Source organism: Trichoderma aggressivum (assembly GCF_033847375.1).
Source record: "Trichoderma aggressivum f. europaeum strain CBS 100526 chromosome Unknown scaffold_008, whole genome shotgun sequence".
Taxonomy (NCBI): Eukaryota; Fungi; Ascomycota; class Sordariomycetes; order Hypocreales; family Hypocreaceae; genus Trichoderma; species Trichoderma aggressivum.
This window is the reverse complement of record NW_026946374.1, coordinates 333,651-359,428: the sequence shown is the minus strand read 5'-3', so window position 1 is coordinate 359,428 and position 25,778 is coordinate 333,651. Positions and strand designations below refer to the sequence as shown.

At 50.8% G+C, this 25,778-nt stretch overlaps 4 protein-coding genes across 4 annotated transcripts; 1 reads left to right on the top strand and 3 right to left on the bottom strand.

The window, feature by feature from the left end:
- Positions 1-6,677: 6,677 nt before the first annotated feature.
- Triagg1_2964 (transcriptional regulator family: C2H2 zinc finger) lies at positions 6,678-7,934 on the top strand (the record flags this gene model as incomplete). The annotated part of the gene is made up of 4 exons (XM_062897203.1): positions 6,678-6,960; positions 7,031-7,238; positions 7,301-7,743; positions 7,807-7,934. 4 exons carry the CDS (start codon positions 6,678-6,680, stop codon positions 7,932-7,934), a joined length of 1,062 nt encoding a protein of 353 aa, XP_062758031.1.
- A 9,235-nt stretch (positions 7,935-17,169) lies between these two features.
- On the bottom strand, positions 17,170-20,928 carry Triagg1_2963 (uncharacterized protein; the record flags this gene model as incomplete). Its single annotated transcript, XM_062897202.1, has 2 exons — positions 17,170-17,405; positions 17,472-20,928. 2 exons carry the CDS (start codon positions 20,926-20,928, stop codon positions 17,170-17,172), a joined length of 3,693 nt encoding a protein of 1,230 aa, XP_062758030.1.
- A 2,008-nt stretch (positions 20,929-22,936) lies between these two features.
- Triagg1_2962 (uncharacterized protein) lies at positions 22,937-24,065 on the bottom strand (the record flags this gene model as incomplete). The annotated part of the gene is made up of 3 exons (XM_062897201.1): positions 22,937-23,347; positions 23,420-23,875; positions 24,048-24,065. 3 exons carry the CDS (start codon positions 24,063-24,065, stop codon positions 22,937-22,939), a joined length of 885 nt encoding a protein of 294 aa, XP_062758029.1.
- Positions 24,066-24,331: 266 nt separating this feature from the next.
- Triagg1_2961 (uncharacterized protein) lies at positions 24,332-25,527 on the bottom strand (the record flags this gene model as incomplete). Its single annotated transcript, XM_062897200.1, has 5 exons — positions 24,332-24,414; positions 24,468-24,617; positions 24,685-25,107; positions 25,173-25,414; positions 25,466-25,527. The coding sequence occupies 5 exons, from the start codon at positions 25,525-25,527 to the stop codon at positions 24,332-24,334; spliced, it is 960 nt and encodes a 319-aa protein (XP_062758028.1).
- Between the last annotated feature and the right edge of the window lie 251 nt (positions 25,528-25,778).

The following is a 25,778-nucleotide window of genomic DNA, read 5'->3' as shown; positions in this document are numbered from 1 at the left end:
GAGAAAAGATGAAGACGACACACAAAAAGAAAGGAGCCAAGAGAAAAAAAGAATAAAAGAAAAAAAGAAAAAAAGAAAAAAAGAGAAAAAGAGAAGCGCCAAAAAAGAGGTCCGTGGTGCTGGCTGTGCCAGTCGCAGAACCTGAGCTTGTGATTCGCGTCCTCGTACCGGCACAACCCAAAGGGAGCCTCTTCTCATCTCCACCCCAGCTGTTGGGGGCCGCTGAAATGGCACCTGTTTTTTTTTTTCATCTTTCCTCTCTCTCTCTCTCTCTTTCTCGTGCGCGCGCACGGAAGCCCCCAAAGCAAAGAGAGAGAGAGAGAGAGCCGATTGCCGTTGTCAAATGCCATTTTCATCTTGTTGCTTGTTTTCTTGACTGCTTGGCCTGACCGGACCTGACACTTCCCCTACCTTAATCAAATATGGCTTCATAAAAACGGAAAAGCCGCTGATGTTTAATAAGACGCCTTCTAAAAAAAGAAAAGGAAACAAAAAGAACAAGAGGAAACGAAGAATGAACGAGTATCCACCACCAAAAAGGGCCTTTTTTTTTTAAAAAAACTTTTTGCCTGCGTTTCTTTTTTTACACCAGGACGGAATCACAATAATGAGAGCGCCATTGTATTGCATTACAGGCAGCACCGTGTGGTTTTCCGGGGGGGAGTACAAGTAGTACGAGTGACAGCACCTTTTTTAAGATTGAGATACTTTGGGACAAGGATTTGATCCTAAAAAGGACCTTTGCATATACCCAAGGCAGGGTGTGTGGATGGAGGAGGTCCGGTATACAAGTAGTGTAAGCCTGTGATCGAAAAGACGGACGGCAATCTGAGCCATGGCGATATTCGCACATGCAATACATTACCTCGGGAGACTGTAGATTGCAGCAAAGCAAGCGCCTTAAACTCGATCCGCATCTACCTAGGCATCAGATGCTGTTGAGGAGCAGTAGCAGCAGCAGCAGCCATTTCTCCTCTCCTCTCCTTCTTCTCCAATTTCCCCGTTTTCCCTTTTTTGCTTGTTATGGATCAAATGCTTCTTCCACCTATTGTTAGTCCAGTCACGCGTTGCTCTGCTAAATTGCCACTCAGCCCGTGTACACATACAGTAAAGCACCCTTGATATCGGCCGCCAGCTTTTGAATTACTCGTACAAACAACAGTATCCAATGTACACGGAGCATCACACAGGCCGCTTATTCTCGTGAGCCGTCTGCCGGGCTACTCACCACTCACCTCGCACCAAGACACAACTTTCAACCCAATCTTGAGCCGCAACGAGATTGCCAGCCAAAAAGGTCAGCCACAACCAGACTGGCGGACCAGCGCCACCTGCGGACGACAAGAAAGACGGGGGGGGTGTTGCTCGTTGCATGTTGCTAGCGAGTTTTTGATTTCCGGCCCCGAGAGAACAACAAGAACAAGCAACAAGCTAGTTCCATCAACCGGTGGAGCTGCCGCAGTGGTGGACCCGTTGCAATCCTTTGTGATGGCCGGCTAGCGGGAGACATCCATACTCTCGATATCCCTGGAGGGTGCGGTCATGTTAACACCGATCGCGGGAGCCCTGCTGGCCGGTAAGGAGATGGCCCGGCAGACATGGGCATCAGCAACCGCACCGCAACCGCACAGTACCACGTTTGGATGCCTTCTCCTTTTTGTCTTCTCTGCTGGGCTCTCAGAGATGCCATACCGGGTGCCTGTCAAGCTGCATCTGGCTTCGTTTGGTGCTCGTGGCATTTTCCGTTACCCCCCCTCCCCCCCTGTTGCCCGTCTGTATGCGGCTACTTTACGAGAACCGACGCCTTGAACGCTTGCGCGACACACGGCAAGGCCAGGCAATAAGCACCATCCGATTTAGCTCTCTTTTCTCATATTCTCCGTACGACGTTTCAGCCGACAACATTGTCTCTGCCTTCTTCCTTGGTCGTAGTTTGGAAATCTTGATGCAATCGTATCGTGTCAAGGCAGCTGTTGATGTGATGGGGTGGTGCCCCCCCCCTCGTAGGCGATTTTATTCCCGGCGGAAGCCTGCAGCTCCGGGGGGGTCCCAGCGCCACTCCCAGCGCACTGTCCGTCAACCCTAAACACAAGCAGCCTAGGGGGAGCCCCCGGTGACGTATAGTTTGGAGCTGGAAATACAGTGCCATGACCTGACACACTGTGTTGTCTGTCCTAGGACTTTGGTTGCGCGCTGACGAGGGCGGTAAGCGGCGACGGCGATGCTATTGGACTGCTTCCGTGCGAATGAGGATGCAGATGAATGTCCGCTTGGCAAGGATATTCCGCAACAGATGGATACTACTACTAATATGCTGTCTTTGGTATGGATACTAGTATTAATATGTAATTGTGATTTGGAGAAAGGGAGAGAGGGGAAAAAAAAAGAGGCAGCCAAATCACCCAAAGGGGAAATAGACGGAGCTAATTCCATTGGCTGGCTGGGTGCATGTACTCGTACGGACATGTAGCATGCAACACATTTGCTCAGCAGACCGTAAAAAAAAAAAAAATGAAGAGTAAATGATGTTGTACGACAAAACTTAGTCCGCCCTGCATGTGGTCTACATACTAAACGGAGCAGGATACAGGATAGCGCAGGCGACAGCAAAAAGAAAGAGGGGCGAGCTCACAAGACGGTCGTCGCACGTGTAGCGTAGCTGTGATGCATGTTTTCCCAGGAGGAGGCTGAGAGAATCCATGGATCTCAAGAAATAAGCCTGCCAAGATCGCGCTCGCGGGCCCCATCCGTTTGAGCACAATGACGAAAGTCGAGGGCCAAAAACTTGCTTGAGATGCTGCTGCAACCCGCCCATGAGATGACGATGACGGGCATTTCATCCGACAGCCCGGTTTTGGAAGAGGGAGGGGAGGGGGAGAAGGGGGGGGGGTCCCAGCTTTTGGAGAGATTGACTTGGTCTGTTTGTCTCATCAACACATGGACTGCATGGGGGGATGTCCAGAGAGGCCGTCGAGCCTTGGCGCGGGGAAACAGGACAAGGCAGAGCCGTCAGCTAGTAGTAGTATGTAACTCGTAGTAATGTAGCACGCAAGCCAAAAGCAGGAAAAACCAACAACAAGGTAATACTCCTACTAGGCAAATACTACTTAGGTGTGGTGATGATGGTGGAGGTTATCGTGATGAGATCCACCGAAACGGTCATAGGCGCAGAGCTGGCTGCTTTTTTTTCTGCTGGTGGCTAGTCGCCGGCCCCCCTCCCCGCAGGCGAGCGTCTTTTCGCTCACCTCAGAACCGTTGCGTGGTGGTGCTGCAGGGCTTGGCCGTTTTGGCTTATCATACGTATGTGTGACTGTTGCTTTGATCCATCTGCAAGTCCGTTTTGAGAACGAGGCTGCCTTGCCGTGACCCTCCCTTTGGAACGTAGTGATATCGTCAACTGCCCTATCTTTAGTAAGTTGATAACATACATGGCCCTTGACATCAGGCACGTGTGTACATACAGCTCTCGCTCTACCGCTTCAGATTCCAAGCTAAAAATATTAGAAATTTCATCATCAGTCATTCTGATGCTGCCCTTGGCCTCCATCATGTCTCATCCTTTCTCTCCTCTCTGTTTGTGCCCAGTTGTACGCCCTGCATCCCATCTCTTGCTCTGTGATCACGGCAGTATATTGCGTACCAGCCCTTTCCCCCCCCCACCCACCCCGGACGGCGTCGACGCCGTGCGTTTTCTCTGCCTTGGTGCTTCATTCGTTCCCCTGTTTGCGCCGTGGCCAGAAATCAATCGCCAGCAGAGCTAATGGAGGGCCCTTTACGTCAGGGCTGCGACTGCGACTGCGACTGCGTCGACGCCCGGGTCGGCCAAAAAGCTGGACCCCACCGGGCCGGCTGGACCCCTGTCGCTCCGTGTTCCGCACGCGGTGCCGTACGGAGTACTCGGCTCGTACTCCGTATGAGGAATTTCTCTGGCCAGGACGCACTGGGCTGGGGGATGAACTTTTTGGCGTGTCAAGCGTGAAGTGTGGTTGATTGACCCCCCGTACCCGGCATGCACCTTATCCGATACGGCCAAGCTCCTCTCTCAGCTAGAAGATTGCTTTTTTGGCTCCCCTTGTCTGGTTCGAACAGAGGGAGCAAATGTCGGTGCTTCTTTTTTTTTTTTTTTTGTTTCGTGGCCAGCAGAGAAGATGAAGTGCTCCCTATGTTATTTTACTCTGTAATTACCTACCACCAGCCAAGGTTCATCCTGCCTCTACTATACTACGTTACTTGCTACTAACCTGACATGACTCTTGTTCTTTTTTTTTGCAATCAAATTTCCATCATAGTGTACCTAAGGTACCTTGATCTGCCCGCGTGCCCAGTACAGTGTCTATTCTTTCGCCATCCAACCAAACACACGCAAACGCATACACACACAACTCTGCACATTTCGGCATTCTTGCTCTCCCCCCCCCCCCTGCATAATCTCCTTCGCAGAGCCGTCCGTCTCTCTCCGCAGTGGCGGCAAAGGCCAACAATCCACCTGTCGCAGGCCCCTGGTCAAACTGCCGTAGCCTTATCCAACAAGCATCGGATTTCTGTCGCTGGCCCACCCGCACCTTTTGGCCACATCCCTGCTTTTGCCCTGTCCCGGGGGTTGGCACTCGTACCGTGCGGGACAGTGCGCGATGGACACGGCTCCTGGGGGACGCTCGCTAGGTGCGCATGCCAGACAGGGGGGCATGTACCCAGCTTCTCGTACTCCGTGCCGCGCAACTCCACAGCTGCCAGCCCATACAGTGTACGAGTACTCGTACAGTCAGTTCTCCAGCTCCTTCATCCATGTTCTTTGCGCTGCGTTCAGCACTGCTGAGGTATGGCTTTGTATGCGCAATGCCTTGACTTAGTACCTACCTGTGAACATGCTCAGTAAGATGCGCCTGGTACTTCTTACCAAGGTAGACGAATCTTGGTACCTTGTTGCGACTGCAAATGTCAAGGCCCAACGTCCGTCCAGCTTCATCACATCAAATCTCTACATCCACTACCACCTTAGTACCGAGTGGTTAGCACATACAGTACAGTACAATATACAGTGCACACTGCAGTGCAGCCAGCACAGTCTGCTCCTGCCTTCCTCTACCCCACCCCACCCGTGTGCCCACACCTCCCCCTGTCGTGCCTTCCCAGTCCCACAGATTGCATCTCCACCCCCCTTTCAGATCCACGCTCGCTGGGCTTTTGCTTGTCTCGCTGTCGACATCATGGCTGCTGCTAGCTGGCCGGCGTACTGCCTACTTGTCGTCTGCCCGCATTCACCTGCGGCGTGGAGGTACCAGTACTCTCTCTGTATTTACTCGTGCTGTCCATGTACCAGCCTGGCCTGCACACAGTCTGTAGAACGGATCAAGGTACCTCGCCTCACCTCGCCTTGTATCAAACGCTCTCTGCTGCTGCTTCGTGTGCTTTCGTCTGCATTTTGCATTGCATCTTACTCGTAACACAACACAAAGCCCCCTCTTGGTGCTGGATTGACTTCATTCCATTGTGCCAAGTACATCATCGTGCAATTTCTCCAAGATACAAGGTACCTCGCTGTCTTGCCTTGTCTCAAACTTGCCACTCCAGTACAAGCACAATCGCCAGCATCAGCTATAGAGAGGTAGCATTCTCTTCGTTGGCCTCCTCATCTTTCTCCTCCTCCCCCCTCCATCGTCAGTGTCTGTGAAATCTCAAACTCAAACCAGCTTGTTCAGCGCATACCTGGTCAGAACCGTCATCAAAGAGAGACACGGACACAGCAATCGCCGCATTCGCAACAAGAACAAGCACAAGCACAAGCCCTCCTCTCACCCACTCCCCAAGCTTCTTCCCCTGCCCGCTTCTGCGCACATTCTGGAGCCCTGTCAGGACTCTCGACTTCAAACTTGTTTTTTTCTCTCTCTCTCTCTCACTCTCCAAGCACAAGCACAAGCACCAGCAGTCGTCATCATCCCTATCATTCCCAGCATCTTCCCTCTCCTCCTTCGCCTTCTCCATACTCTCCACCGCGATTTGGCCATTGCGCTGCTCCATAACGGAGTTTTGGTGGTTCCCTTGTGGGTTTCTCCCAAATGCTCGTCACTTAATTCAACTAGCCTGCAGCCCTCCCCGGCCGGTTCTTGTTCCTAGGGCCATCCATAGCATTACCCTACCAATACCTTGCCTACTTCATCGCCGCAACCCTGTCGCCTCGGGCTTTGCGAAAGGGACATTGGCCTGCCGATCACTTTGCACACAAGTCGTCACACCAGGCCAACCTGGGACCTCCTCTGGCATCCCGCTAAAACTGACGCACGTCAACTCACTGACCCAAGGACACACTTAAGACTTCGCTGATCCCACCTTGGTCCTCCCGACAAATCGCTCCCAACTCCAGACGGGATCTTCTTGACTTTTGGACTGTGCTACCGACTTGGCAATCTTCTAGTCGGGATCCCGCATTTGATCAACAAACCTTCTTTTGCTCTCCCACGCACCACACACACATACACGCACACAGCACGCACATCACTCACATCACCCGAATATCGTCTCTGCTGTCAAAAAGAGTTCATCACTTGGACAAAAAAAAAAGAGAGAACAAGACAAGACAAGAAGAAAAGAGAAAGGACTATCGGGCCTTGCAACTCAATTACACTACATACATACATACACTCCATCATTCGATCGCCACTCCGCCGCATATTACAACCATGACCATGACGCTGGATACGCCACAGCAGCAGCGATTTGGGCCCGTCATGAACTTTGACTATCCGCCTCACGGCCAGTCGCCGGCCTTTTCAAATCCGTGGTCGTCCTCACCGTCGGCACCTCACACCGCTGCCGTGGCCGGAAGCAACCTCTATGTTGGCCCTCCGCAGCCTTCGCTCGCTCACAGTCTCGTCTCCAAGCCTCTGACAGCGCGCGCCCCTACCTCGAGCGCACCTCCTTTACCGTCATATGGTTCAATGCCCGTCACTGCGACCTCTGCTGGTATGTTTTCTCCCCTTTCACATTGTATCCTCATGATGGTCCACCGTTACTCACTGAAACCCATCTCTAGATCTGCTCAACCTGAACCGCCTACAGACTTCTTCTGCTGCGTATGCAGACGCCACCTACGCCACGACAGCCTCTCCCGTCCACGGCCACTATGCACCCCCTTCAGCTACTCCGTACGATGCCATGGGCTATGCACCAGCTCCTGTACGGCCATCTGCCTTTAGCGCCATTGGCCACGATTCAGATGCATCGCGGAGATTCTCCCAACAGTGAGTCGGCTCGCCATCTGCACCATGAAACTGCATGAACTGACCTTGTACGTCCCAAACAGCGTCCACCCTGATGACCGCAGAGGGTTTGCCGAAGCTCTTGATGCCAGCCACGGCATGCTCGCCATGAGCCAAGAGACACCCAGAAACATCTATGGCAACCGCAACGACCGATCTTCTGTGGACTCCTATGGCTTCCCATCGACCCACTCGACCAGCTCCTCCATTTCGTCGTCTGGCAACTTCAGTTCCTACTACGGCGACTCTGTGTCCGACTACTCAACCGCCGGCTCAGACATTGAGTCTGTCGGCTCGAGGACGCTCCCTCGACCTCAGGGAATGCTGTCAACCTCACTCCCTCCTGCGCCTCAGTCCATGATGGGCCAGTTCAGCTCCAAGGTCTCGTCCAGCACCCAGAAGAAGCACAAGTGCAAGGTCTGCGAAAAGCGATTCACACGACCAAGCTCACTGCAGACACACATGTACAGCCACACGGGCGAGAAGCGTAAGTACTCGATGCCTCATTTTTTTAGTCAAGAACCTGAAGCTCATCATCTTTTTTTATTAGCATTCGCTTGCGAAGTCGAGGGCTGTGGACGCCACTTCTCTGTTGTCTCCAACCTGCGACGTCACCGAAAAGTCCACAGAGGCGATGCTCGATCCGAGGCTGGTTCCGAAGACCACCACTCGGACTAAAGCGCCCTTTGTGGATTTCCTTTCGGTTGTATCAATAGACATCCTTACGAACTACGGCCCTGTACGGCCAACCCCTTCAACATTTTATCTTTCAGCCACCCGTCCCGCACTTTAATCATCTGTAGCAGCATAGAAGATGCATGAGATGTTGTTGCGGGATGGCGGCGGCCGAAAGATTGACTATCATTACTAAGATTTAATTGGGACAATAATCAGACGACGACTTCATCTCATGACACTATTTTAGAGGATGTGGGATCACAAGAATCAGGAGGCCAGGATTTCTTGACGAGATGGCGCTGCTACATATGCACCCGGATTTCTGCCACTTGTTTACGGATTCCAATGCAACGCATTGGCGGATCAGGCATCACACCAGGAGACCATCTAATTGGCGTGCGATGCCTTTGTTTTATTTCTATCTTTTCATTTGTATTTTTCATCTTTTTTCTTTTTCTTTTTCTTTTTCTTTTTCTTTTTCTTTTTCTTTTTTTATTTCCTTTGTCCTTGCTGGAACGGAGGCTCTACAGGGGTACGAATTTCGGCTGGAACGGCGGATACACGAGGCCTTTCCAGCCTGGCGTTTAGGGAGTGGGATTTCTTCCATTATTCAAAGGGAATTCATCAAGCTTTGTGTTACGTTTAGCCTTCCTTACTTGGCTTTGATTGCCGACTGCGAGGGGAAGCAACTGGACCTTGATATCATCACGAAAACAGGCACCGGCGGGATGGAAGGATGGATGGCAATCACGCGGCTTCGCGCGGTGGTTTAGTATTGTATAAATAGGCCCTATTTTATGGTGATGATATACCCATTCGATAGCACTGTGGATCTTTGGTTGAATACACGAAATTCATTCTTCAAACTCTCTCGAAAGTGTCTTTGTGTTCAATGTTGTTGTTTCTCAGCACCGCTTTGCATGGTGCCTGATGATCCCTCTACCTACTGTTTCCACACGACTCATGGTGCATTAGCAGTTGGCTCCATGGAGCAGGAGGCACAAGCCAGGAGAGCTCAGGAGAGATGGAAACCGAAGCGCCAGCAGCCGAGTCTCCCAAGAGCGACGATCACGGCGCTGATGCCCCAAAGAGGTGGGTGAAAATGAGCGGAGGCGCCGAATCGGATTCTATCAAAGCCCCGTCTTGTGATTTCAACGAGGATCGACACGAGTTTGCGGGAGAGGCGTGTCTAGGGAATTGGGCAAATTGCTTAGACTGCTTAGCTTCCACGCTTACATGTAAGCTCTATCTCTCTCTTACTCTCTCTCTCTCTGCACACCGCAGGCTACGGCTGATGTTTTCTACGGAGAACGCTTGGCTACCTAGTAGTATACAAAGAAAAAAAAAGGGATATGCATACGCGAGAAGAAAAAGATGGAGCAGGGGATTGAATTTGGGATGAAAGGAAATTGATTGATTTTCATTTCCCCTCTTTCTTTTGATTGAGGTTGCTGTCTATCCTGTTGCAACCATGCGGTGAGGAATATATGGAATCAACCACAGTCGGCTGAATGCGAGTGTTGTATGAATTATACAGAAGGGGGATTTTCGATGATTGGAAACGTGGATTTCCGGATGGAGGATAAAGTGTCGTGTTGTGTATGTCACGGCCGGGCCGATCATTTGCTCGAGTAGGAATGGAGGGCGCGTTTCAGAGTCGACACATCACTGCTTGAACAGGCATAGGAGGACCCGTCGAGAAATGTTGTCAAGACCGGACAAGCTTTTGTGGGGGGTAGCACTCTGCAATGCCAAGTTGCGTCTCTGTTTTTGTGCTTCTTTTCTTAGAGGGTAGAGGGTACAGGGAGGCGAGGAAAATTGTGGGTTTTTTTTGGATTTGGATTTCTGGATGAAGATTATGGAGGAGTGGGTATTGGTATGTAGTGTATGGGTAGGGGTAGGGGGTAGGGGATAGGGCAAAGTGAAGGTTTGGGCGAAGCGAGGGTGGTGATCGACGAAACAGCTAGTACACATGTTGATGTTATGATGTAGGAGATGGACATGTTTTTGAATGCTTCAAGAAGGTGTTTTTCTATGCTACCTACCTGTACCAGGCAGGGTTGCTTACATATATCTAGCGGACTCCTCTTTATTTCTTTTATTACTTACACAAGACGCGGGTTGGGTGGGCACGGCATGAGGAGAAGAAGGTGTGGTGATGTCGAAGATATGGGAGGCTGAACGAGGTGCCACGATGACGGGATTGCTTTCATGAGGAGAAGGGGGAACACGGATATGTAGGGGGGATCGCCCAAGGAGAGGGGGGCTCTTTTTGCAGATGGGATGAATCTGGCCATGTACGTACAAGCTCAGCCAGCTACGAATGCTGCATCGCTGGCTTTGCCTAAACTGGGAGAGCCAAGTTGACGCATTTGGCGGTGATGTGCAGTTGCGTTGTATCAAAAGCTTGTTTTTTTTTCTGTTTTGCCGAGGCAGCTTTCCACAGTTGTTTTTTTTATGTTGCTTGTATTTGTTCATGTTGCTTTGGTATACTGTATTTGTTTCTCTCTACACGTGAAGGGTTGTTGGGATGATGTGAGCTCGTGTGATGCTGTTTACATACTGGTGGGAAGACTAAAAGCTTCGCGAATCTCGATGGGCCGTATCTTGACCAAATTCATTTGAGTTGGCCATGGTAAAAAAAACAAAAACAGACAACGTGAACGGTTGCTGCAACGCCATGACAGCATTCTACGTATGTGGTGACGAAGAGCCGTTTGATGGTGGTGGTGCAAGCAGCGTCTAATGTATGTATGTGGCTCGCGGCGAATCAGAGACGGCCGTTTATCAAACAATGGGAGGGAAACCGCCTGTGACCGTTTTCCCTCACAGGTGCACACACACACAAGGCGAAGAAAAGAAAAAGGGACGGGCTTGCAACCTCCGACGGGGGTGGCGTTTTGATATTTGGGGTCCGTTTGTGCAAGCGGCCGTTTTGGTAGCCCATTTGCGCTTTTTGGGCGGCTTTTAAAAAAAAAAAAAAAAAAAGGCTTGGTGGGAATAATTGCTGGGAACTAGACGTTGGAGAAGGGGGGGAAGTCTTCTAGTTTGCATGTCAGGCGCCAGAGTTTTTGTTTTTGTTTCTTTATTTGCTTCTTCTTCATTGTTTTGGTTGTATACACATAAATAGACGATTAACGTTCATGTTCATCATCATTCTACCTTTGGTGTTGTCGAGGTGTGCCAACTAAACTGCCGGTTTGCATGGGGGGCCTGGAAGAATGCCAGCACCGTATGACGAGGGAAAACGCACATCGGACGTCCAAGTCCATGAGTAGCCCGCCGAAGAATGCCCTTTGCAGTTATCCCGGATGCACCATTCCAAAAGAAATACAAGGCGAATGATACAGTACCTATAAGCACCAGCCCAAGGGGGGAAAAAAGGTGCACACAAAAGGTACCTACTCTTGGCCCATACGGTGTACTTGTTGTGGTGCACAGGCCATGTATACAGTGCGTCTTTTGACATCTTCGTCGTCTATTTCTTGTTGTTCTTCGCGACGAACGGAACAGGGGTCTTTTGGGGGGGCGTGCATCTAAAACAAGCTGGCTTTCGCCTTCCCGTCGAGTTTGTTTCGAAAAAGGGGGCTGTTTTTGGTGATGTTTCTTCCCCCCGGCCGCAGTGACGTCGGGGGCTATATTTTGTTGCCATGTGGGAGGTTGAAGAAATCATGGTAAGGAAAAAAGGTTCCCCTTGGCTTGCTGGATTCCCTGTTGGCAAGGGAAAGCCACTGACTGGGGCCCTCGTAGGACGCCGCTGGATACTGCTAATAGAGCTACCACTTATACACCCTAATAATACGGAGTATGCTATACTACTGTATACTAGCAGTAGTACATATTATATTTCTGCCTAGAATATTACAAGTACTATATAATTATATCAGTGGGGTTGACCGGGTTGCCTCTCCCGGACTGGGCTGTATCAGCCAAGAGCAACAGCTCGTAATAAGGACAGATACCATCTCATGTCATGTTTGACCCAGAAAAAAAAACAATCAAGCATTAAACGGTGCTGTGGGCCGAAAAAGCTTCTTTCTTTCTTATGCCGCTGACAAGGAGACGACGGGAGGAGAAAAAAACAACGGCGGGAGGAAAAAAAAGCAGTTGTTACCTTCCTGTCTGAGTAGTCGAGATGCCCGCACTTTGTAAGGGTCGATGTAGATTAATACCTGTCAAGGGAGGTACTCTAATAGTAGCACGTATTATACGAGAATTAAGGGTTTCTTACTCTTCTATTTTCTGCTTTCCCATGTAGTACTTGCTCCTCTTCAGCTTCTATGTTTAGGGCAGTTCCGTGCTGCTGGCAATGGCGAAAGGGGGTGGGCAGAAGTGGGCAGTCCAGACGAACGGGGGGGCGAATCAGGGGAAGCCGACTTCAGGGGAGCCAAGATGAAAAAGCATTGCGTTTTTTTTAGCAAGATGCATCGGATCGTATCGGATCGCCGCCGTGTCATCTGGGTTTAATGCGGTTCCTCCTTTGCTGCTTTGTTTGTCGTTGGCGGCCTGTTTGCGGTTAGTATTTGGAGAGTTGGGAAGAGCTGGTTTTTGATTCAAGTTGGTGGGACTCTTTATTTGTTGATTGGTGCCGTGTTGTGTTAGTACAAGCAGGCATTTAAAGTCGCCTCTGGTGCGTACGAGCACTGTATTTCTCCGCCTGTTATGGAGTATCAACTACTGGAGATTCAGTACCAAATAGCCAAGGTATATTCCCCATATGATGTACATAGACCTCAACTGTATCACATCTCCAACAGTGAAACGTATCTGGGTATAATTTCAAAGCAAACAGCAGCAAAAACCTGATTTCAGCCACTCAACTACATCGCAGTACCAAAGTACATTCCTCTCCAAAAATAAGATAAAAAACAAGGACAGCATCCCCAAACTTCAGAAGGCGCGCGCCGTGGAGGAGGCTTTCCCTGCCGTCGAAGCGCTAGTCCCCGACGAGAGCTAGCGTCCTTTGTTCGATGGGTCCGGGTGACGTCAGTGGATGCGGCACAAGGGTCCCCTCGCATGGCGCTAGGGCCCCACATAGTATGGATCTCGAAACGTCATTCTGTAGCGCCGTCATTGGGCAGCGGCTTCATTGCAGGATTGTGCTTGCGTCTGCTTGGTTGTGGGTCTCGGGAATACGACTGTGTACGAGGGTGAGTGGTGACTGTACGAGGATGCGAGTGCCGAGGCGAGGGAGGGAGAAGAGGTGGAGGTTTCTGTGGTAAAGAGATTCCTGCTGTGATACCTACAAGTCGAATTGGGAGATTCTCTTAGCTTTGAGATGAGCAGTACCTGTGAATTAAAAACACCTCCTTTCTTGGGGGGGGTCCGTTGAGACAGTGTAGATCTCCTCCCCCCTCTCTCACTCTCTCCTCTTCTGGATATTGAAAAAAAGGAAAGAAAAAAAACTCCCCGTTGCATTTTGATTGATTTTGATATTAAATCACTGATATGTGACAGCCACGCACTGTGACGCAGATTCCCGAGCCACAAGTACCTGCGGAGCCGCGCACAGTGCGGCCCTGGGCTGCAGGCCAAAAGCGCAAGTACCAAGTGCACAAGTATCAGACTGTGTTCCGCTGAAGCTCCAGGCGGGCATGCGCTGTAATTCCCCGGGCCACAGCGCTTGTTTCGGGGGGCCACGATGCTAACGGACTGCACTATATTGTATTCCTCCGTGAACAGCAACTTGGAGATGGATGCAAATTGCGCCTGTCTAGTCATGCTGGCGTTGGGAACTTTCAAGTTACTAGACGGGCTAGTTTAGCATCTGTCAAAACGTTTCCCCTTGGCTTCTGTTAGGCAGTGCCACTGACGTTTGTATCATGAAAAGAAAGAAAAAACGCCGCAAGCAAAAAAGAACAATAAAGTGGACGGTAGCCACCAACGCGGTGGCTTCTCCTCTCCCGCAAGGATGATTGCGTGGCGCCGTTTTTGAAGGCTTCCAAAGAACCAGTTTTTCCTTCCATGATTCATTTTACCAAGTTTGGAATAAAATCAATTCAGGTCCAAGGTTTGCTATGTCGACGGAGGGACGTGAGCTTATGTACAAGAACAAGGAGCGTTTTCGGCGGAACTTGCTTGGTAGCACCATCTTGTTCAACCGGCGAAGCCACCGTCATTATTTTTGCCGTTCAGAGGAGAGGGCTTTTGGATTAGAGTAAGAGGTTTGATGCACACTGTATCGGGCCGTGTATATTATTATTATTATTAGTCCTTCTCTTTGCAAATTGTCAATTGTTTTAGTTAAGACTTGGGCAACGCGTGCTTTGTAGCAGAAACCCAGTCTCTGATGCGGATAGATTGACAGGACAAGACCGCCCCCTGGCTGCTAAAAATAGGGAGTGCAGGAAGCTGATGTGAAATGAATTTCATATCAAAAAGAAGGTGATGCTGATATCACTCAATTGTCTCGATATGTTCATATCTCGGTGGTATACATAGCTCTCGGGTGCATCACATGTATGCTATTCTAGGTTATAAGAACATGAGTATGTAACCCAACAGACACTCACACTCATGAGCCTCGGCTTGAAACACCAAGAGAAATCTCACACATGGATTTTGCAACTCACACGCACACAAAACACTTGCTCAGTTGGGCTAGCTACTCTAAAAATAATCTGTAACAAGCCAAGCCAGGGCCGCGTCTTCTTTTTTTTTTCTCACCAAGTCCTTCCAAGCCACTATCATCCAGTAACGCCAGATGTTTACATATCACCTTGATCTTCATTGTTTGCTAGCAGGGTCTTTTTCCATCCCACATTTTCTTTTCTTATGAGTTTCCTTCTATTTTTGGTAGGTGTCCATCTATACTCGTAAGCAAGTCGCATGTCTGCATCACAGCGTATTTCAGCGTCTCCATCGCCCACATATCAGAAAAGTGGACTTTGACTCCCGTCATAAGATGCAGGGTAGCATCCATAATATAACATGGATAACATACACATTCCCATCCACAAACTCGTACATATCGACACAGTATCTCTTGTATAAACCAACTTCCGTCCCTTTTGCCGAGCCTCCAACAGATCAAGCATTCTCCTTGCTGAATTCGACTCGCTGCTCTCCCTGTGGACGCCACGTATTAATCAATCTCGGACTGCGCGTCCCCAATTAACTCGTCCCCGAATCCCTGCTCCGCTGAGTTTTCAAACTGCTTCGCCCCCCTCGGTAGGTCCGGGGGGGAGAGGAGCCAGCTAAGAGAGAGAGAGAGAGAGAGAGAGAGAAACAACGAGCCTAATGGGACTATACGCCAAGTACAGCCAAGCTGCCGCTGTCTAATCAAAATCACGGAGATATTCGCACAGACGGCCGATGTTGGCTTATATTACGAACAAACCGCTAGATCTTTACCAGGGGACCCTTTTTGCCTGGCCCTTGGACCCCTGGGTGACAAGACCCGCCGGCATAAGCTTTTTTGGAATTGGAGTAATATGCCATGAGGGGGGGCTAATATCATCGAGAAGCACTATAATAGCTTCATCTGGAGAAAATAAGATGGGGTACTACATTTCCCTTGCTAGCAACTTTTCGATATTATTGTCATGCCCTCTAACGTAGCCTATTTTGATCTATACTCGGGGCTTGCAGATTGGCAGATTTGGGGAGAGTGTCTATAGTAATTGTTTCAGGTTGAGATGAGATGCCTGATAGAACTACGGAACCCACAACAAACATGTCAAATGACTTGGCGACTGGGCTCGAAATGGTAGGAGCTGAGCGTATGGAGCACACAACTTCTCGTATACTTTGGCGTGGTAGAGCCTCACGCAACGTAGCAGCAGCTAGGACAAGTCATTCAACTCATCCGCTCATCTCGGCTTTTTTCTTGCTTGAATCATTCTAGCGCCTCGTCTCGTTTTACAGGTTGAAGCAGCCGTGTTTGTTTACCCAGCTCTGCTGTGTGGTGGCAATACAAGCACTTACTTGAGTAAATGATACCGAGTTTCGTAATATCTGATACTATTACTACTTTCTGTTACTATCGCTACTATGAGCTCTTAAATCGAGACACGGGATGTGGGATAGCAAACTTAGCACCGGTACTGACGGCTCTTCTGCAAATCTATTGAGCACTTTGTGCCATGTATATAGATGTTGAAAATACACAACCTTCGGGAACATGGTAGCAATCACGAATTGAAACTGTAAACTGAGTAAAAGTCTATACAAAGAGGAGGGGGTTGTTCAGAAACCATTGAATAATGAAGCGTCTTGAGAAAAAAAAAAACAAGAACATGATAGTAACCTCCAAACAGGCATCTCCAGAGAAGACGACGATGTCGACGGAACATCTCGCCGCTTTCAACCATACAATCAATGAATATACACCCCTCGATAGGCCCTGTGATGTAAATACGTTGACGACATTCACCTCATCAAGCACACAACTACTTGCAAATTTCAAAACGGGCTTCCAACATTCAAACATTCAAGCATTGTTCCTCGTCACCTCTCGCGAGACGCATTACTATTTAATAATTCCATCATTGCCAACCATATTCCCTTCCCTCAGATTAGGCTGCTCCTCTTCTATTTCCCATATGCCCAATCCCAGAGGTGCCAAGACACATCTACCTGCCGGCGAGAGGGAAACACTTCCACTTTTCTCATTTCACGTCACAAACAGCCAGCTTCCTCTAACCTCCCCCCAAAACCAAATCCTGCTCCTATCTGCAGCCAATTCCAAAAAGAAACGAGAAAAAAACCACGATATAGAACCGCAACAGTCTTTGTGCCGGAGACCGTTTGAAATATATAATACATTTTGAAAAGACACCGTCAAGAGGCGGTCAAACGAGAGAAAAAAACGAGCATTGAAACTGGGTATCAAGGTCCAAACCCAGAGGTGTCTATGCGGGAGAAAAAAAGGAATAAACAGAGATAGGTTAACGTATTAACCAGTAGTCATAACCTCGTAATGATGAGAAAGAAAGAAAGGTCTTTGTCAGAAAGGCAAGATATTAAAGGAGTCCTTGCGCAAGTGACAGGATGGCCAGACGTCGTTTTGCTCGAGAAAATATTAAGCGTCTGGTACTTCTCCGTATCGACTTGATTGCCCAAGGTAACGGCGCTGTTTCGAGTCACTCTCCTCTTGCTTTTCGACCTTCTCCCCTCTTCCTTTTGTTTTTTGTTTTTGCAAATATTTTGATGTGTTCCAAACTCCTATCCAAACGCCGGACGCTGAATCGGATATGTATGCTGAAAATTATTATCGCGCTGTAGAGCCGTAGCCTCATACGTGCGGTGCCTCCCCAGGCCGGGTTCTCTCAAGCTGTTCAAGTAGTTCACGCGGCGGTATCCGTTGAATACCGCTTCCACGATCATACATGGAGGTGGGTGCTGGTGTATATCCTTCGCGCTTCTTGCGTATCCGATCTAGTACGATTCCCGAAACGACGAGGATGACTATGAGTGCCAGCGAGATGGCGAGGCCGATAAGGACAACGAAGACAAGAGGCAAGTGTTTACCTGTTGAAGAGAACGTTAGTAAGAAAAGGGAAACTAAAACGGGTGAGAGGGAAAGGTGAAACATACCGCTAGAAGTAAAGAAGTTGTCCTTTTGCGAGAATACTCTGGCAATGCTTCCGGCTCCAGTGTCTGTGCTGGTAAGAGCATAGGGCAGGTAGTCGGTGCCGTTGTAAATAACAGCCGAGGCCATTCCGACATTGGGGAAAGGGATGGAGCCCGTGAGCATCAATACCTCCCGGTCATCGAAGAGATTTGATTTGGCGTGGGCCTGAGTCACTGTAAAAACCTGCAAGCTCTGGACAACGCTGCCCGAAGGCGGTAGCAGCTGAGGGGTCTGCCATTGTTTGCCGTCATACTTCATAATAAAGGTAGATCCGTTGGGCGAGTTACCGGAGATCCAGATCTGACTGTTGTCATTCGAGCCGGCTGTGATGGCGTTGACGGGGCCGGGGATCTGACTGGCGCCGGCAAAGTCCGTCCAAACCTGCTTGTTGGCATCGTACAGGGCAAGGAATCCTGTGCTGGTTCCGTTGGTACGCAAATCACCACCGGCAATGAGTTGAGATTTGCTGTACCACATGAAGCTGCTGACTCGTCCAGCCAGGGTGCTGCCAGGTCTTGACCATTGAGCAGTGTCGGCATCATATGTGCAAACACCAGGGCAGTCCAGAGCGCCGGCCTTCTCGAACGAGCCGCCTGCGTAAATCTCCGAAGTGTCAGGTCGAACGGTGACGACGGACAGTGTCTGATTCCCGCCTAGGAGCGACGCAGGTTGCTGGCTGGAGAATGATTTGGAAGCAACATCGTAGGCGATAAGCCCGCTGACGCTGCTACCGTCAACATTGCCAGTGACATTTCCACCTGCGAAGAGGACGCTTCCGTGAAAAGCGACACTTGTGAAGACTGAAGATGAGGATATGCCAGACTCGAGTCCGCTGACGGAGTTGTTGTTGGCACCATCAATGAACACCAAGTTATTGATGGTAGAGCCATCAGAAGCCCGAGCAGAGAAGTGACCGGCGAGGACTGTGATGTTGCTGTTGCTACTGTTTCCAGTGTAAAAGGCTCCCGTGAGAACACCAGACGTGGGCTCCGGAGAGAGATCTCGTCGCTTGTTGCCGGTCGATTGACTACCGGGCTGGATATGAACCGGGAATTGACCCAATCCTGGGTCACCCAGCGTCACGGCACCATTGGCCTCTAGTTGAGAAGACTCGATGGAGCCTGCGAAGAGGGAATTGCCAGTGGTGAGGTTCACTCGAGAGGCTGTGAGCATTCCGCCAAAGTCCGGAGTTGGGCCATCCAGATTCTGTAGCCAGTTGTCTCTTGATAAAATCCAAACCGCAAAGCCGTTGACAGGAAGTGCTCCAGAGCCGCTAAATGCTTCACACTCGGTGAAGGAACCCGTCAGGGCAATGGCATCCTCGGTCACGCTGCTGATATTGACCTGGAATGCCACAACCTGCTCAACCCTGCCATTGACGCCTGCACCCAATGGGCTCCAGGCCTGGCTCTCGGTGTCATAAACCGCCACATGGTTCAAACCGCTTTTCCCGTTGGATCGCAGGTTTGTAAAGTCTCCACCTACGAACAGCTTCGTGTCTTGGAGGTACATGTCCCGCACTTGACCGTTGAGCCCCCCGTTGAGAGGCATGATCTTACCGCTGGTGTCGATGGCCACAAAATTCTGGTGCGCATCCGAAGTAAAGTTGCCGCCGATATAAGTGACGTCTCCAGACGTTGCGAGAGAGTTGACGCCCGTATTATGATCGAAGCTTGCACCAAGCTGGTTGACTGCCGAGTCGTCAAGGCTAGATGCGTCGATCTTTACTTGACTTGGGTCAAAGTCGAAGAGGCCGTTGAGGTTTCCAGTCGAGTTGAGAAGGGTGAAGCCGACTTTTTGAGCAACAAAGGTCATTTCAGTCAAGTCTTGGCCATCGAGGGGGCTGAGTGTGACTTTCGGCTTGAAGGTGTCTGAGGTTCTTTCGATGTAGCCAAAAAAGATCTGATCATACTTGTCAAAGTTGTTGGTCTGGTAGATGGAAGTTGTAAAGTTTGATTGAATGGTGCCACTCGACATGATGCCGGTGATATTGACGCGACCTCTAGTCTGGCACGAGCCATCGGGAACGCAGCCTGGGGTATACATGTTGATGGAGTAGTTGCCGGATTCGATGATGTTGGGCACGAAGACGACGGATGCTGATTTGGACGAAATGGGGCCGGTAAGCTGTGCGGTCAGGTACTTTGAATCGCTCTGCAAAGAAGGCGACTGCTTCCAAGGCCCGGTTGCGGTGGAGCTGGAAGGGAAGGTAATGTTGCACGCTGGCTCGTTGAAAGTGTTGATGGCGTAGGAGAACATGTTGTCCTCAAACAGTTGCACACTATTGAGACCAGCTCCCTTTCCGTACCAATCTGATATGTCGATTTGGAAAGAGTTCATGCCAATGCTATTGACGAAATGAAAGTCTTGGAACTGAACCTTGGGGTCGTGGCTCAACGGGCACTCGCTTGTGCAGCTCGAGTTTTTTCCTGTAGCAGGATCGATGTAAGTGAAGTTCATGATGCCGTCAATTGGTAAGGCGACAAAGCGGAACGTTTTTGTGCCTCGTCCATCTTGATGCGTATTCCATAGCCGCAGCTTGGTGGGCTCAAATCCAAAGTCAAAGGTGGCCTGCCAGGAGCCAGGAGCCTCGTCCTGGACCAACCAAGTCTTGCCTGAGCCCCCAAGACCATCTGAGCAGACGACATTCTTGGGATCGTCGAAGCCCTTGGTCGAAGCAGTATTGTCAGCGGATATATTGGCGGTAGAAAGATTGATTGCCTGTCCATCCGCCTTGTTTGGCGCAGTAACGTTGCCCAGGCCAGTGAAGCTCCCGCCGAAAATGATGTGGCCGTTGGATGCCTTTGTAATGGAGCTCACCGGGGCATTGAAACCAGCAAAAGGCAGGTTGGTGAAGTTGCCGTCAACCTTCCACGCAATAGCATTTGTCGAGTTACCCCCCTTAAGGTTTCCGCCCACGTAGACTATTCCCTTGGCATCGTCGCACAGCAGTGCATTGACCTCGCCCTCGAGCCCTTCAAGCGGCGTAAACGTGGTTGTGTTGGCATTATAGAGGGCAATGGCCGTCGACTTGATACCATCCATACTGGTAAAATTACCACCCAACAAGACACCCTCGGCACCATCTTTGAGCGTCACTGAGCACATGGCCAAAATCGACGCGTCGGTTGCGGCAATGGGAGCGAGGGCGCCATTGGGTAGCTGCGTCAGCAGGTATTCGCTGCCGTTTGTGCTCAGGGGCTGTGCGATCTGCTCCTGAAACTGGTAGAGCGAAATTCCCTTGAAGTCTCCGGCAATGCCTATGCTCCCCAGCTGGGAGAAATCGAGGTTCGCAGAGGGAGCTGCTGTGATGTTGAAGGCGTGTGAAAGCGAGGGCGCAATGATTGCCAGCGACGCAATGCTCGAGCGCAGCGGATGGGGGCGTCGCGCCGCCCGGCGTCGTTGTGAGGGTAATCGCATGTTGTTTTGGGCGTGGGCTAAGGAGAGATGATGATTCGAAATGATGAAGTTCTAGAAGGCGGAACGGCGCAGCTTCGGGGCGACAGACGACGCGAAGGATGATGGAAACGTCGGAATCGATGATGTTCTAATGGTCATTTCAGGTCGCGGGTTTGAGGCTATCGCATCACGGCGTCTAGGGTTGCGTGCGTGGTGAATGTGAATTACGAATCGATGGCTGGCGGCAAAGTCGAGACGACAGGGGAGGCGGAATTAAAGATGAAATAAATAACAGCTGGGCTGGATTGGGTATCGATCGAGGAGGGAAACGAGCGTAACAATGAATTTTTTGTTGAAGCCGAAGCAGCGCGCGAATAGGAAATGCTCGGGCAGTGTCTCGTCGCCTGCGATGAGTTTGGTGATGGGGCAATTGGACTGGGTTTTTGATGGAGCAGGACGAAAAGAGGCTGCTGGTTGGGCTGGAGAAGGAAAAGCAAAAGAATGCGCGAAATTGCTCTTGTTGCTCCTGGGCCAGGACGGCTAAGCCTTATAAGGTTTAGTGCGCTGGGCAGCAACAGCGAGTGGCTCCAGGCGGGAGAGGCGCTGGAATCAGGAACGCTCCAGCGCGTGATGGCTTCTGGTACCTGAGTTTTCCTGGGTTACACTCAAACTGCTGTGTGAGCAGCCCAAAGTTGACGATGTTGGAGCGGTGTGTGTGGTTGCTGGCCCGGGAGTGGAAGCGAGATTGTGCGCGACGAGATCGAATCGGCCAGCACACGTACTCTGTGCTCAGCCTCAACTCACTAAGAAATCAGCAGAGCACACGCTGTACTCGGTACAAGGTCCCGTCATACAACGGCGCAATAGAGCTTCGTGCGACAGTCTGATGATTTAGCGGCAACTGAGGAGTCGAGAGGGTATCGTACAGCGTGTATGACTAAACTCGACGGGATCGAGTGAATGGATCGTGAGTCTTTGAAACGAGGGCACAAGGAAAGACAACACGGAGTAGGAAAAGAGTGACGGAGGCTCTGTTGGTGAGCCTCGAAACAAATGAACAGGGCAGGGCTAATGATGGATGCCTCTCCACTGACGGTATGGGACGCTACAAAGAAGGCTCTTCTATTATTATCTCCAAGAGAGAAAGAATGGGCAGATGGCAAGCCTTTTACCGCAAACACCCCTGACAGCGTTTGCGACTGTGAGATGCATCGGAGCACGGCTCTTGTCTTGTCCAAGCGGGATTCCCATTCGCGGAATGCGTCGTTGCATCACATCATGTCAGGGGCACAAAGCGTCGGTCCACTCTTGCTTGGCCGCCAAAGATGCGAAACGCTGCCAGTATAATGCTCGTACTAATACCTACGACCTGCATGGAAACAGAAACAAAGTCTCCGTCGATCCAGTCATCAAGGTTCTACGGAGTGCTGGGAGACGGGCCCGGAAGAGATCCGAAAGACGCACAATCCACGGATCACTCATGGGTGAAGTCTGAAATCATCGCTTCGACATCCTATTGCTCATCACGCTCAGAAGCCGTATGTAGCTCATGGGTCCCGCGGCCCATGTCACCGTTAGCCGTTCTGACTTGTTTGTTTGCTGTTGCAAACCCAGGCCGTGCATGCCATTGACAGACATAACACCCAGTTGCTGATCATGCCATGAAAACAATGGCCCGGGTCCGGTTATGCGAATGCCCAACGTCCCCCCCACGATGACATTCGAGTAAATCCAAGCCACGATTGGTGAATGCCGTTCGTTCGTTTCACACAGTATCTCGCTGTAAAGCACGGGAGCGTCGGGTCGAGTACCTGCGGAAGGGGTAAAACTTAGTAGATGAAATGTCCTCCAAGATGGGCTGACCACGAAACACCCACTGCCGCAGATGTTTCCCACTTGCGTAGCCTCGTTCTATAGATAGCCATGCCAATGAATGAGAGCTTCACTCACGCAACAGAACACGAACACTGAGAAATCATTCATTCGTACCTCCATTTCCTCAAAAAACAAACAACAATTGCCTAAATCTTCATTGGGTCTTGTCTTGCTGCGACGCCCACTTTGTCTTATACTCCCTCGGACTCTCAAAGGTCTTGGGATCTCCAGCCCACATTCCCTTGCGCTTCCTCTTCGCCTTGGCCTCGGCCCTCTCATATCGTTCCTTGAGCCCCCCAAACTCGCTGCCCGTCTTTGCCTCGTAGACGGTGGCCAGCCCGCTCTTGATCATCTCCAAGCCGACATTCTTGCGCAGCAGAAACCGGCGCACATAGACGGTAGCCACGATGCGCTGGTACTGATCCGTCTTGTAAATGTACGCACGCACGTTTCGGTTCAAGATGTACTTTCGAAGCCACTGCAGGGCCTCGTCTGAGTAGGGCTGAGCTGGGTTTCCAAAGTGCGCCCCCTCTGGCGCATCAATCGCAGCGATGCGAATGGGTATCTATAATTACGCTCTATGTTAGCAATCGCATCTTTTGATCAAAGCAAAGGGAGAAACAGAGATGGTCCTCACAGTCCGTCCCTTGAGCTCCTTTCTCGTCTCAGGGACCTTTCTCAGCCATCCCCAGCCCACGGCTCTCCCCCCTGGCGTGTGGAAAAGGTGAAAGTTGTCGCCGTCGCCAACGCTCGTCACCCTGCCAAACAGGCTCCTGTTGCGGAAGAAATTGGGCCGCACGTAGGCAGCGCCTGGGATCCGGCGCAGGTAATTCGCATAGAGCTGCAGCGCCGCAAGGCCGACCAGGGAGAAGCCAACCACGGGTGCCCATTCTTTGGCGGCTGCTAGCGGACTCGAATCTCCTGTGCCCAAGGAATCCGGCCATGAGACGGGCCGCTTCTTGGGCTGATGGTCATCGTCTGCGCGCTTGTCGGGAGCTGAGGCTCGAAATGGCCATACCATCGTATTTGCGACCAGGAAGGTCGACGGTGCTGAGTTTTGAGCGGCAGGCCGAGATATGAGGCTGGCCGTCGACTAGCCTCAGGTAGTGTATGGATGTTCCACAGTAAAATCATGGATCGGTTTTATAGTGGCGTGTCCGCTGTAACTATGCCGCACAGCGAGTTCTCCGCAGTGACATCGAACGAGTATCAGCAAGACTGTAAAGACGGCGGAGAACAAAGAACAGAGCTGGCAAATGACATACAACGGCATCCATTGTCATTTGATGCAGTCTGCCCTGGAAGATCAAGTTTGGGAATTTTATGCAAAGCAAATAGCAAGAGTTATCGCCAGGGGTTATGAGAAAAAGAGTCATGGCTAAATGTTTCCCATCATAAAATCCATCTACACCTGCCAATAAGTCACAAACCTCAATACTACCTATAGTAGCCCCCTGCTCTAACAAGAGGCTGCATCTACTCGACATGCCATGCCTAAATCTACAATTGGCCGGAGAGGGAGAAGAGGCATGAAGCTCTACTCTTCTCTTTAGCTGCCCTGCACCTTGAATGTCCTGCCACTGGCCGTCTTTCGTTCCCGTTCCTCGTTCTCTGGGCGTGCGCGGCGCAACACTTTGTAGTCGTTAGCATACTGATCATATAGACGCATACCATATTGTACTCACCTTGCAGGAAGTCTGCGGTTCGCTTCCTCATTCGGGAGTGGATGTATGCCTTGGAAGCCTTGATGTGGTAGTGGAAGTTGTCTCGGAAAGTCTGAATGTGGGAGATGACAGACGCCATTTTCTGGGGGGTTAGGTGTCTTGGGAAGAGAACTTTTGAACGAGTTAGCACAACCAAGTCTATAGTAACAAGCAGTTTGATAGCCCATCCTGTACTTACCGAATGTGACGTATCCAATTTCTCCCGTTCCAGTATCTCGCACGCCGGGAACGCCCTGCAGCTCAAGCGGGGGGTCGTTTCTGAACAGCACCTGGGGTGCATTCTGAATGGCTCGTCTTCGTGCATCGACAAACTCCTGGATAAAGACCTTTCCGTACACCCTGTCGGTCTCCTCACGGAAGATTGTGCTGAAGATGACTGTGACACGGTCGTGACTGGCCTTGACGTAAATGGCCTCCTCCTCTCGGTAGTGGATGGCCTTGACCTCGCCGCCTTCCATCACACCCTTGGGGGCATCTTCCGAGCTAAACTTGGATGCCTCCTCTTTCAGCGTATAGTGCTCCTGGTATGCTTCCTCGAACGGCGCAGCCATTGCGTGGCGCTTCAACAGGGCGAACTGCATCGCCAACGCGTCGCGTTCCTCTATGTCCCCGAGTAAGCTTGATGGCTGAGAAGAAAGAATGTTTCTGTGATTCGCAATGGCCTACCCTTGGACTCCGGCAGGTTCTCTAGATCAATGAGCACCGAGAAGTCGTAGCCGGGCTCGACCGGAACAACATACTGGCCGTACTCGCGCTGGAGAACCTGCTCCGCACCGTATTTGGCCAAGTCCTTGAAGCAGCGGATCGCGATGGAGAGTTGAATCTTTGTCTTGACCTCAGGAGTCGAGATGTGGAATGTCACGCCGTCGAAGTCGGATACGGTCTGGTCGATGTGTACGGGCGGGGCACTGTGCCGCAGTCAGCTCGGCTCGTCCTCAGGGCAATGGGCCATGTTATACCCGGAGAATCGTTCGGTAAGCACCGACTGAATCAGGGCGTTCTGGTAGTCGAGAAGAAGCATCGTGGCGGCTCTGTTGTGGCAACTGCTGGTGAGTCTCTCCGGATCGTCTTGGAGCTGGTTGACGACTCCGACCCCCGTGGTGGGGCTGAGCTACGTTGCTGAAGACGTCAAGCTTGGGGGGCAGCTCGCCACGTGACAGCACTGAGCTTAGCGCTATCGTAGGTAAGCAGGCCACTATAAGTTGTAACACAGCGGAGCACTAGCCGAATCCCTGTTATCGATAAGCGCTACGAAAAAAAATATCCATACCC